Source organism: Artibeus jamaicensis, unplaced genomic scaffold, assembly GCF_021234435.1.
Source record: "Artibeus jamaicensis isolate MK-2021 breed Jamaican fruit bat unplaced genomic scaffold, CSHL_Jam_final scaffold_1964, whole genome shotgun sequence".
In the NCBI taxonomy this organism is placed as follows: domain Eukaryota; kingdom Metazoa; phylum Chordata; class Mammalia; order Chiroptera; family Phyllostomidae; genus Artibeus; species Artibeus jamaicensis.
Window position 1 is genome coordinate 46,452,554 of NW_026522030.1, and position 13,842 is coordinate 46,466,395.

General features: G+C 38.7%; 1 protein-coding gene across 17 annotated transcripts in view; it reads right to left on the minus strand.

Annotated features, from left to right (window-relative positions):
• Window positions 1–13,842, minus strand: part of PTPRD (protein tyrosine phosphatase receptor type D) — a 523,934-nt gene that overhangs the window by 404,035 nt on the left and 106,057 nt on the right. For all 17 annotated transcript variants that reach the window (XM_053656280.1, XM_037156783.2, XM_037156780.2 and 14 more), the window contains exon 2: window positions 2,860–3,025. In XM_053656280.1, coding sequence (XP_053512255.1) covers window positions 2,860–2,923 — 64 coding nt within the window. In that variant the 5' untranslated portion in view covers window positions 2,924–3,025. The remainder of the gene's footprint in view (window positions 1–2,859; window positions 3,026–13,842) is intronic.

The window sequence follows — 13,842 nt, forward strand, 5'->3', positions numbered from 1 at the left end:
ATAAGCAATCGTTTCGAGCATTTAAGACATAGGAATGCAAAGAAAGAAGACCATGCGCACATCTAGGCTTGATAGTGGGGACCTGTGAGGCATTTTAAATTGGCAGTGGTAGAGACTATAATTTTCTGCTCAAGAAGTATTATCACAATTTTTCAACTTGGATCTGAACCAAGGCTCCTGACTGCTTTCCTACTTAATGCAACAGCACACCTAACACTTTTCTAGGGCATTCCATGGGGCGGGGTGGATTATAATCCTAACTCTGTGTGTGATTCTCTAGAATTCAGCATTTCAAAAGGCAATGAGTGGAACACATTAAATTAACATTGTAAACTAGGGTGCCTTCTTTCCACTCCCTAACCCTTTGTAGTCTGGTTCTTCAAAAGAGAAAAAATTAATTATTCCATAGTTGCCAAACTGCTCTGAGAGCTACTATTAAATTTTGAAACATATCTCCTGATCACTTGTGAAAATACTAAACACCTCTCATTGAAAGGAAAAACAAATATTGCTAAATGTGCTAATGAACATAGAGAACTACACCAGTGACACAGGTAATAGTAGCCTGAGCAATATTATCTTTACATGATAGTGAAGAAAAAAAACTTTCTTCAGGGCCACTGACATCTTGATTTTTACCATGTTTTAAGAGAAGGTGATGGTAATTTAATGGGTTACAGTCCACACCCAACATATTTTAAACATTCTTAGTGACTAAAATGATGTCCAATTCTACCATATGCCTTCACAGACCATGAATATCCTCTGGTAGATTATTAGAGGTTGTTCTTTCTTCTTTTAAAATATACCAGAAAAAATGGCTCACTTTTCTCTTTCACTAGGAATGCTTAGGTTAATTTAAACATGCTATTCAACAATGCCAAATGAATCTGTTAAAGTAAAAATATACTAAATCAAGGCTGAGCGAACAAGAGAAAACCAAACAAAATTGGTTTGCAAAGAGTAAGCCTGTCCCCACACTTGAATTTCAACAGGAAGAGTGAGAGACAATGGATTTTTTTCAGGTTACATCTTGAGGTTGAAAGCTGATATCACATGAATATATACCATAACAAATATCCTAATTTAACTAAAAATTGCTAGCCACGCCTTCGTCATTTCTTTTGTGAGACTCTATGGTGTAGGCAGTGTGATGAGAGAGGAGAGGGAGAAGGGAGGAGCGGGAGGAAATGGAGCGGTGATGATAACTTGTAATATATTTTTAAAAACATCATTTTAAAAGTATTTATTCCTAAATGCTTGACATATGTCTGCCACTTTCCACCAAAGACTTAAACAAAAAGAATAGGTACTCGGCAAAAGAACATTTTTACTTATCTGGAAGGAAAACTTCATGGATAAATAATTATATATAATAACTAGAAAAATCTCTAAGTGCAATTTGATATTAAAGTGGGTTCCCAGGGTCTTCATATGCTTTTGCCAAAAATTAACAATTGTAAAACAACTTACTTTTTCACTCTAGCTGAAACAGAAAAATAAAGCCATATGCCTGATTTCTTTAAAGTAAATTTAGATTTCAACTTTAAAATAGATTTTGACATAGAGGGCTTTAAAATAACAAGAGCATCTTTCATTTGGGCCCTTTCCCAGTTAATTATTTGCTGGCATTGTATGAAAAATTCTTTGGCTTTACTCAAAACCAACACTCCCAAGTGCTAATTGGGAAACTATATACATTATTAACCAGAGAATGTTGTGTTTAAAACATGCGTGTTCCATATGTATCCTATTATTAACATTACTCTTTTCACTCCTGGAAAGTTCTCTTCAGGAAAAAACCAACATTCTATTTAAACCAAGAAATTGGCTGCTATTGAGGAAATTCTTGTCAAAATGCAATTAATAGGTAGGGGCCAATGCAACATAGAATCCTTATCTTTAAAACATCCTTAACATGAATCAAATTTAATCTCACTGAAATAGTGAGTGGAGGTAAAAGTTAATGACTGCAGATGTTATACATTTTAATAGTACCAGGGGACTCCCCATGAGAATGGCCAACCCTTATACGAGTCAAACCAGTACCGAGGAACCAGACATGCTGTGAGTACAAACCACAGACATGCTTTTTCCAGGACTATCACTTCCAAAAGGCCACAAGACAAATGAGAAAAGAAACATATGCAAACAAGGTAGACCTACTGATTCCCTAATTATGAAGGAGATGGGATCTTCTCCTTAATTGGCAAGCCAATTGACCACGATCTCTGTTTAATAAATTGAGCCCAATAATGCAAACTTTGGCGTCTCTATTCAGCCAACTTCTCACACTTCCACACCCTTCATCCAGCCACAGGTTTGTCAGTTCTGCTTGATTTGTTTGAATACTGCACTCGACGACAGCTGTCGGAAACAGTACACAGGAACAGCTGCTATGACAGCTACAAGGGGCTTGGAAGTTTAATTGGGCTCAATGTGACATTGTGCATTTTTCTAAACATAAAAATATCCACAAAACTAAAGAAATTTCTAATGGATCTGAACAATATTTACTCATTGCCAACACCAACTGGTTAACCCCAGTTTGAGTTATGTCATGGGTCTCAAAATATCTTTGCCACCCAATGGGTAAGATTTTAAAAAGAAAAAGGGACAAAACAGAAGGAGCAGTTAGAGACACCAGAAAGGAAGGGGGCATTAAAAGAGAGAGAAAATGGTAAGGAAGTCACATCAATAACCTCTCTCAAAGGCTGGCTGGTGGCCCAGGAGGACCCCACAGTGTCTCAGGGTTTACTTCCAAAGGAAACGTATTCAGAGGCCCTGAGCCTGGTGCCAACTGCAAACAAAACCTCTCATGACGGTCACAGCCCCCCAGAGCAGGGGAGAATGGCTTACTCTGAGCGTCTGCGAGCAGGAAGAAAGCGAGGAGCAGCAGCAGAGGCCTGGCGACCCGCACCATCCTGAGCCCGGCGGCAGCACACGCTGGCAGCTGGGAATCACTGCCTTTGACACCGCAGCGAGCGTGTCCGATCTGAAGTTTCAGCTGGAACACTTTCAGAGCCTGGAAGGGGAGACACAGAGAAAAGAGAGGGTAGAAAACACAAAGGCAGCTCAGATTCCTCCCTCTCTTCCCCTTGTTCCATCACAACCACCATTGAGAGACACAATCCATTATAAATACACAATAAATTGTAACCATGATGCCTTTGTATTAGGAAGCAAATAACTGGGTTTGTACAATGGAGCAGCCTTAGCCTCTCTTGTTCCCATTTGCAGGCCATCCTAAAGCCAACCACCTTGAATTTCACCCTCTGCTTCTGCTACCTTTTGGGCAACACTCCTTGAGAAGAAACTGTCACTTCTGATGAAACATTAGGTGCGTACATCAGTGGAAGAAAGCACACCAATGCTGCAAGAAAAATTTAGGAGAGTCTCCGCTGTGCAGGATAAAAGTCTATCGCTGAGAGAATAATGGAAGCTGCTTTCTTGGCACCGGGTGAAATGACAGGGCTAATTCAACTTCTTCAGTTAAGCAATAGAGGTTAGAATTTCTTACACTAGCACATTTGGCTTCTTCCCTGAAGACACATCAACATTCAAGTCTAGTTTGGCTTCAATAAGTCAAAACAATAGTTAGCATGAGCCACTTTGATTTAACAGGATTTTTATATGCCTCCTGGGCAATCTTCTATGTAAAATCAATAAGCCACAACTATTTTTAGAGAACCTACTGCATGCAAGGCATCAGAGATGCCACACAGCACAGCATTGGGGGGTACAAATGAGTCAAATTCTGTCTTCTGTGACTTTTCACCTGAGCAGGGAAAATCAGAAAGACACACCAGATGACTAGTACAAGTTACTAAGTCATTCAGTACCAGGAAGGAAAACCAAATAATGCCATCAAAGGTAGGATCAAGAATGGCATCCCAGAAAAAGCAGTGTCTCACACTGGGTGTTGGCATATAGGCAGGATTTTACCAAAAAGAGAAAGGCACTTCAGGAATTCTATGCAAAGGTAGGGCAACGGGAGGGAAACTCTGGGGAAAAGGTGAGCTGCCTGGTGAGCTGAGCTTCCTCCAAAGTCTGTGTGCATCAGAACACTTGGAAGGTTTGCTGAAACAGATAGCTGGGCACTACCCCCAGAGCTTGTGATTCAGTAGGTCTGAGGTCAGGTCCAAGAATCTGCATTTCTAACAAGTTTCTGGATGATGCTGATGTAGCTGGTCCAGAGACCACACTGAGAAACTGGGTCGGCATGATGGATCCCTTAGGAAACCAAATGAGGAGATGGCAATAGAGAATGGTTCTTAAAAAAATTTTGAGTCACAGAAAGCCTGGGATACCAATCCAAGTCAACCAGCCTTTATTCAGCAAACCACAAAGAAAGCTATTTAATGTTTCAGAGCGGAGCAACAACATGCAACTAGGCTAAGATTAACTGACAGCTGAACGTGGGATGATTTAGAGAATGCTATTAGGCCATAGCAGGAGTCCCAGGTGAGAAGCAATACAGACCAAGAGACTGATGGTGGTCCTGATGGGAATGGAAATAAAAGGGAAGCTATAACTGGCTTCAAGCAATAATTTGAAGTTTGACTCTTTAGGTGATAAGTAATTGTTCCTATAGAACTTTGAATAAATCCTGCAGAGCATCTTATAAAGTAGGCTCATACGCGAGAGAGAGAGAATATTAAATGCTACAGCTTCCTCTGTCATTGTGAGAACATGAGAATGACAATCAGAATCTGTTTCCAAAATAAAGCAGTGTATCTTTAAGTTTTCCACATTGAAATATTTGCAACACGTACAAAATTTGTGACAGGAAATACTAGAGCTATCTAGAAATAACCTAATCCACTAAAAGAACCTTTTAAAAAAGTATTGTAACACAGATCTTATACAGTCTTTTCTGAAACTGAGCTAGAGTGTGAGAATAAAAATTTTTTGAGATAATTATCTTTTTTATTACTCTGCATGAGTGGTTTGAATGCAGGGAAGATAAAACTAAAAGGAAGGGGGGATCCTTCTAATTACCGTTCCACTAAATAGACTTTTTTCCCTTTGGTGTCAATTTGTGGGTGGCATGTAGAGCGTACTGTACACTGAAACACACCTACCTGAAACCCAAAGCCAGCCAGCTGCTCTACATCAGCTATTGTTATTAATCTTATCTGGAAAACAACTTATCGAACGGTTCACAGCTATCAAATGTTAAACTCTCCCAACATCACGGAAGTGCCGAAGGAATCAGCTTCGCAGCCCACCCCCCTTCGCCACTCCCAGCCTCGTGCCAGCATTTCTAATGACAGCCACGTCCAGGCGACATCAGTCCTGTCGGACTCAATTTGTGTCTGTGCAAGCGTATCAGAGCCAACTGCTCCATAATGACTCGGTGCGATCACAGAGATGGAGATGGATGAAATGCTCTTTCAGGAAAGAGGCGATTTGGCTTTTCCCTCTACTCCACTGAAGTGGCGCACGAAGACCGAATTCTTCCAAATGAACCTGCGAATGTTACCTCGATTTTGGAACCGTGACAGGATCTAAGAAATAACACACACACACACACACACACATTTATATACAAATGGGCTATCCCAGGCAAAACTCAAGACAAAAGGGAATCAGAGGTGTGAAGATAAAAACCTATGCCGCAGTTCAATCCAGCCAAACTCCACTTTGCATCTCGTTTATTGCATAGACACATTGCCAAAAGGGAAACGCTGGTGTGCCTATCAGTAAGATGTTTAAATTTTAGAGCAAAAATGGGAAGTATGTTTTAAGGAAACAATGATAATAAAAACAATGAGGATAATGAATATTACAAATAGTTTCATGAACCTAGAGAAAAGACTGCCAGGCCCTCTCCATGAAAAGAGCAAGAAAAGGGGTTTGCAGATATTAAAGGTACCCTCGTTTAACTTACATTGCAGGTGACTTTGCTTCTGTCCCACCACCCTCAGCAGAAGCCCACTCTGATTTGCACATGCCTGGCCCTCTGTGCCCCTCATTAACTGGAGCATGCACAAAAAAGTGAACCCTCTAGATGAGCTTAAAATAAATTTAAAGATATTTGAAACTCTCTGGTTTCTCACTGCTCACAGTACAAAGATCTTAGGAAATGATAATCTTGCTGATCTCTAATGAGCTGAATATCTACTTTTGTATCTATGTACAGGTGTGGTTAGAGAAGCTGACACTTCAGACGGCAGTGTATGCAATGAAACATGCCATGGGACAACAGCACTACATGTGCCTAGAAGCCTGAACCCATCACTGCTCCAAGGGGTCACTAAGCTGACACCTCCCCAACTCTATTTCACTATTCCTCTTCAGTTGAACAGTGAAACCTTTTCCTGTAATAAGTATGTCCATATTCAAACTGATACATATGTTGCAGGATTTTTTCAGCTTTCTCTTTTGTTGACATGTGTTTCTGTATATTCTGTTAAAAGTAGGAGAAAGAAGGCGAAATAGAGCTTTTCTTCTTTTAAAAATATTCTAAGAGTCCCATAGAAAAGTCAGTGATTATGGGTGTCATGCAGGAAATAAAAAACAAGTGTGGAGCATCTTATTGTACCAAGAAGCAAGAAAGCTCTCAGGTTCTGCTGGGTTACACTGAAAAGGGAGCAGAGGTGATGAGCCTCCCATCAAATGTAGAAAAATATAAGTGGCAAAAAGGATAGTAACCCCAATAAACTGAAACACAGCCTACTGAGCCCATGAGATCCTATTTTTCAAAATAACTTTAAACAACTGTATTGGTCACTCTAGGAGGAAGAATCAAACCATTATTTTGAAAAAAAGGGCAAGGGAAAGTGTTGTGGACTGCTGTGCCTGGTTTCAGGAATTGTAACTCTACCCCCTGTGGCTAAGGAGGAGTCAGTGACCTCTGGAATGTGAACCACAGGAGATGAAGCCTGTCTCTGGTAGCAAAGGCTGCCTCAGTTTCCTCTCCCTGCCCTCCAGGCTTGGTCGAAAGTCAATGATGGGTAAGACCCCTCACAGTGGGAGGCAACCTAAGCCAGACTCGATCACTTGGGAGGCCTTCATGGAAGGACTCGGGGGGCTGAGACAAAGAGGGAGCAATAGATTCACACCCCCCAGTTTTGACAAAGCCCGAGTCCACATGTACTTTGGGAGAAGCACTTCCTGGCTCTGATCCCCTTAAACCTGAATACCTGATGGGGAGGGGTGCAGCTCCTTGCTTTGCTAGAGCCGTGTCCTGGAGAACAATCTGGCATCACAAAGATTTTCTGATAAACCAGTGATATCTGCTCTGCTAAGAGTGCTTTCATTCATATGTTAAGGGTTTGAGCAGGAAACTCTAAAACTCTGTTGCTGACAGACTCTGACTCAGACTAAGCCCTCAGATTTCTTTGAAATGTTACCTGCTGTTTGATCCTTGCTGCCCTGTGTTCCTGTGTATTACAACCCAATAAAAGGCCCTGGAGGAAGGGGCTCAATGCCTTTTTCCCCTGAGAAACTGGCCACCTCTCCTCCCCAAGCAGATCACTCATGTCTCAGTCATGTTTACTCTCATCCGCGGCACATGGGGGGACTTGTGAGGAAAGTTGCCCCCACAGGAAAGCATTAAATTTAAAAAAATCTCCATAAGAATATACAAAAAGAAGAAAATGACCACTGTCACTAGAAAATTAGTTATCATTGTTTTTCTTTAAACATTGTCTTTCTGCCAGAACAACTCCACACTCTGTATTCTGGCCATAGCAGAAGCAATGACATCATAACGACGTTTAACCTAAGCACCTATGTGTTAAACTGGGGAGGATGGTGAAGTAAAGGAGGAGGGGCCAAAATGCTGTGCCTTCCGTTCATCATCCTCCCAAATCAGTTAGGCCTCTATAAATCAACAGGAACGGATTTCCAATCATTGGAGAGAAACAACCATTTGTACACAAAATGTACTAGCAGGGCTGCCGAGGCTGCAGCTACAAGGGCGGACAGGCCTGGAGTCTGTAGCTGGCCTGGTAGAGGCTTCGGATGGGCCTGTGAATTCTCTGGGCTCCTCGGTGCACAGCTACAGCTAGAGGGCACACACAAAAATGAGGGAACAAAGTCACCTTTCCGCATTTCACTTATTCGTGAGGATTTCCTGAAAGGAGATTGTTTCTCAATACTTTCATCCTGGCCTAGGACAAGAATCCTCTGCACTGTCCGCTATAACTTCCTGCAGGACACAAATGTTCTTTATCAGCACTGACTAGTACATTGACCGTGTTAAGCACAGTGTGTGCAAATGGGGAAGTAAATATTTCCTTGTGCTTAAATTTAAGTTGAAATAGTCACATGTGGCTAGCAGCTGCCCTCCTGGGTAATGCCAACTATTGCTACGTGTTCCAAGAGCCCTGAATAGCACATCTCAAAAAAAAGTCTAGGTTGCTGGGTGGATGTGGGTGAAGGGGAATGGGGCGGGGCAATGCAGACATCTGTAATCGTCAACAATAAAGATAAAGTTTTTTAAAATGTCTAGGTTTTCTGGCCTGGGCACTAAAACAATGAGGTAGAATTCCTGAGTCCTTGTGGTCCTCGGCTTCCTAACACTCAGACTCGGAAGATTCGCTGTGTTGTGTGAGGAGACTCCCTGCACATTTGGGTCACTCACTGCCCCATCCCTGTCCCCTACCCATCCGAAAAATCACCATTCCATTTTTAAATCCTATTTCATAGAATGCAAAGGAAAATCAATAACTGGCAAGTATACAACTGGAAAACAGCCAAATAGAAATACAGTAATTAAAAGAAAAAAAGTGGTGTTTCACACCATAGCAAGAAGAGTTCTATTTCTCACTACCGAAAAAGTCTCTGTGTGGGATGCAATGAAAATGGGAACTCTTGACATCAGAGGCGCGCCGCCTTCCATAGATGAGAAAGACAAGCACACTTCAACACACCCATGTGAAATAATTTGTATGATGTTTATGAAATGGCCACATTCGATTAATATCTGGGAGGATTATGAAAAACACAGTTTAAATACACGCAGCACCAAAAGCTTCAGTTCAGTTATGGTAACACTGTTGAGACAAAGAAGGGCAATAGAGGAAGGTTATAAAATTAAATAAAATGCCCCAAAAAATAACTGCACATCCAATATACCTCTAGATAAAATACTCAAAACTAAAGTATATAAAAAGTTATTTTCATATAAGAAATTCAAAACATCTCAAATTTTCATGCACTTTCACATAATAGCACATCATATCAGAAACTTTACATTTTCTTTATTTTGCCTAAATACTGTTTCATCACAAGAAATTCGAGGGTGGGGGAGCCAACAGGGAGTTTATGAGATATTATATATAAATACAAAGTAATAACTCAATCATCTCATTTTTGGCTTCAGCTATACAGCTTAATATAAAAATAGCAAGTGACTATAAGTAAATACACATAATTCTTTAGAGATATCAACTGAATTATAAGAATAACTGAAGAGAAAAACAATATCTATCAATGTGGATACCATAAAAGGCTCTTTATATGTTTCGTTTTAATATATGCAGAGAAAAAGCCAATAAATAGTCTGTTTTTTTATAACAAGATTCACTTTCCAAGTTACTACCAACGGCATCTCTATAAAATTTCAAATAACTTTACATTTGAGGTATACACAAATATTAGTCACTTTCAGAAATGGCAAAATGACATTATTAAGTTTGATTGTTTCTTTCTCCTTCGGGAGGTAAAAATGAGGTATGCCATGAGAAATGAACAGATACAAAGGAAAAAAAACCTCATCTCCCTGCCTACCTATTTTTACCCCTAAAAACAAAACTATAATTCTGATTTGAAAAGCAGGATAGCTTTAGAAAAAGCACCTAATTTCTTTAAACGATTATTGCATATGATCACTTCAATCCAGTTTTATGTGACATTAGTGGAAACTCGCAGTAGAAAAGTTAGAATGCAGGTCTACTCAGTATGCTATTGGGACTCTGCTATTTGTTCCATTTTTCCAAAAAAACATTTTAAAAGTGAGGAACTGATCCATCTTATCAAGTAAAGACAAGTATGCAACCCAGTCGCTTCCTATCAAAACAACAGAACACAATTATATTATTTTAATCTTTGGGTGTTTGTAAATGGATACTGAAAGCATCATTCCGAACTCATTATACCAGATTTTCTTTTTCCTTATTTTAAAAATCAAAAGGATGTCTCTTTTTAATGTATGCAAAATTTTTTATTGTTTAAAATCCATTTAGCTTTTAAAGTATATTATGGGTAATATGGTTTCACTTAGTATTATTTACATTTTCTTTCCTCCATTTACATCAATATGTAGTAGAAATCTAGCAATACGAGATGTTTTACTTACCATGAAAAGTAAATTTTAAAAATCATTTTGTGGAGAATTTACCACTCCCTTCATCAATGATTATTTTCTTCCTTAAGATTATTTTTAAAACAAAATGAGGAGCCTTTAATCATTTTAAATACTTCATTACTGCAGCTCTTACAGAAATGGGCTTTGCCTCCTCACAGGCAGTTCACCTACAAGTCCCTCCCCAGAGTCATCAAAGCTCTGGACCTGTGGCTGGCTCTCCCATCCCCCTGATGACATCTGGCAATGTCTGGAGACACTTTTTGTTGTCATAACATAAAAGTCTAACGGCAACTTAAAGGCAAAGGCCAGCAATACTGTCCAATATGCTACTGTGCAGAGAATAGCTCTCACAACAAAGACTTACAGGACTGAAATGGCAATAGTGTTGAGGCTGGGAACCATTGTCCTAGAACAGTTCATTAATGTCAAGAAAAAAATTCAAAATATAAAAAGAGAATTTTCAAGGCCAGTTTTAGCTCATTGTTTTCTGAACCCATTGATCTTAGGTATTTCTAGTGTACTTTTAGTACATGATCTTGAAACAATTCAATTTCTGGGCAGTCAAAGCAGTGTGGATGACACCCCAGTTTTTCTTTCTGTCCTAAGCGAGAACTGCAGTTGGCATGCCTGAAGGGACATGTAGTTCACAGGGTACGTGACAAAAAGTAAATACTGTCACCAATTTAAAAAAATCTGTTAAATGGGTCAGACGCTGCACTGACATTTGTCAGTGAGTATATGAGTACATGAAGAGATGAGGTTCCCATCTCTCATCACGACAGCTTAGCTCTTCTCTGAGCCCAGGAGAGAAATAATCAGGCCCCAGGAATGTTCTTTCAAGTCACTGCCAGCAACAGAGATAGGAAGCGGACTGCTGAGAAGCCATCATGAGTGGCTGGGAAATATGGAATGAAAGAATATTCTCTTCATTTTCCCAGTTTTGAGCTCATGACTAATCCCATTTTTCTCTGAATATCTATGAACAACTTTCAGAGTAGAAAAATTACAAAAACCAAATGAACGATTATTAAACCAAATAGAAACATGATCTAAAGAAAGGCTAGAGACAACAAATGTGATTACCGATAATATACACTTCTCCTCTCTCTCAACCCGTACATTCACTTTATTCAGTTATATTGCACTCTGCTTTATTGTTAGGACCTTCTTCACATTTACCCACAGATTGATAAGAATCAGAAAAAAATTGGATCATCTTGGGCAGCCCCCTTATTTAGCAGACAATGAATGAAGAAAAAGGACATAATGCAATGAATGAATAACCTCAGGATACACATCTGGTTAGTTTCAGGAGAGGGTTTAGAACACTGGTCAGTTTTCTTTATTACTAGCATTCTGCTTCTAACATCTCTGTATAGTAGAGAATAGCTAGCTTTGGTGAAGTAGAAAAGAAAAAGGAATAAAGTTTTCTCCTTTAACTGGCATAGAAACAATATAAGAACTGGCCCAAATGAAGGAGGGAAATATCTTAAAATCTGAGTGTAGAAGGGAAGGATAAGAGGATCTCAGAAGAAAAAATATTTGACAGTCATTGTCCTAAAATGGATAAATAATGCACAAATGAAAATTGACCTAATGAGTCAAAAATTCTCCACAGGGTCAATCTTTAACTCAGTAACCATTATTATGTACTTTAAGTATTTTAAGTCAAGAGATTATAGCTGTGCTTGAAAGTAGAAATGATTAACCAGGAATAGATTTTTTAAATTCTCATGGTAGTAATTGAATTAGTAAATGCAAACATGTTTATATAACCTTAAGGCACATTTATTTTGTTTATTACTTTGTAAGTTTAAAAACTTACAAAGTTTTTTTTCTCTTTTATTTAAATTTTGGCAAGGGTACAAGTTAACTCATTATGAGTAGGTAGGGCTGTGTTAGATGGCGAATTCACAGATATACAGGACAGTTACCCAGGGGGAAAGATACCAGCCCGAGTGCACTTTATTATAAAATTGCTAAGGGCAACAAGCCATATTGAAAGAAGAAATGAAGACACGCCATATTTTTCAAAAGCAGGTGGCATTATAAAGTGATCTGATAATAAAGTACAAAAATTTCCTGCAGCAATAAAAGCACTATGCATTTCCCATACCAAAATGTAGCAGTCTAGCAAGGAAAAAATATTTTCCCAGTCACTCTTTCAGAAAAATATATTCGAGAGCTCAGGAAAAAAACTTTGTAAAATACCATCATTTTTATTATAATACTCAAACAAAATACCCAGTACAGATATCAAAAAAAATTTAAAGTTTTTAAAACCTACTTGTAAATTAGATGTATCAATAGTAATCTTCTCAAAACAAATTTTCTAGAGATGGATTGTAATATTAAATGAATGGCCTACATAACTAAAAGAAAAATAAATGATGAATAATAACATCAACCAAACTCCTCTGCTGGATTCCAGCATAATCACAGAGGCGTTTTGAAACACAGATTTTTATGTTCCAAGGCAGGGGGGTAGCCAGGTAAGAGACGTTATTGTCCCACCTGGGAAGTTAAGAGGAAGTGGGGTTGGCAGGCAGAAAGGACAGTGCCTGCTGGGAAGGGCCAGAGCAGAGAGATTCCTAACTATTACTTTGTGGGGGATCAAATCCCAAATTAATATGCCATCTATTTAGGAATCTCTGCATTTTTTGGCATGCCCAGTGATGTTCGCATTGCAAACTGAATATATTAAGCCTTTCTTTTATTAGGTTCCCTTAATATTTTTATTCATAGATTTATGTGTTATCATATTACCTTGTGAAACATTCTTCAAAAGCGATACTTAAAATATGCTAACATCCTCCCACAGAAATTGTCACTAGAGTCAAAACTACTCATAGGGTAAATCTTCATCATTTCCGAACTTCACATTGGTGGATCCATCCCATACATGAATATGGTGCACACAGGTCATACAGAAACATGGCATATGCTTTAAAATACATGTGAAAATATGTATTTATATATACATATAAGTACATATATTTATATGTATTTATATATTTTACATATATATCTACTATGCAATTAATGAACTAAATATATTACAAAAAACAAACAGAAATTTAAAAAAATGAGATGAAAATAAATAGCAATAGATGTTCCATAAATTTTTCCTAGGCCACACAGATCACTGGACGTCCCCTGCCCCCAGTTCTTCTGCAATTTGGATTTTTTCACCTCTATTCCAGGTGACAATAGATAAAAAGAGAGCATTCCCCACCAACCCCCTTCTGGAGTTAAACACGTGGTATAATCACCAAATGGTAAAGGCTCTATGTGACAGCCAATGTCAGCGTGATGTAACACCCGAGGAGAAAAGACTTTGCTGTGTTTTCTTTTGAGATTTGCATACAATGCCCTCATTTTATAATTGCAAACAATGTACACTAAGATAGAATAACTTTACACATCAACTGTGGTTTTGTTTTAAAAATGAATTCTTTCATTGTTTTGCTCCATGAATATTTTTTTTATCCTCACTCAGGACATTTTTTCATTGCTTTTTAGAG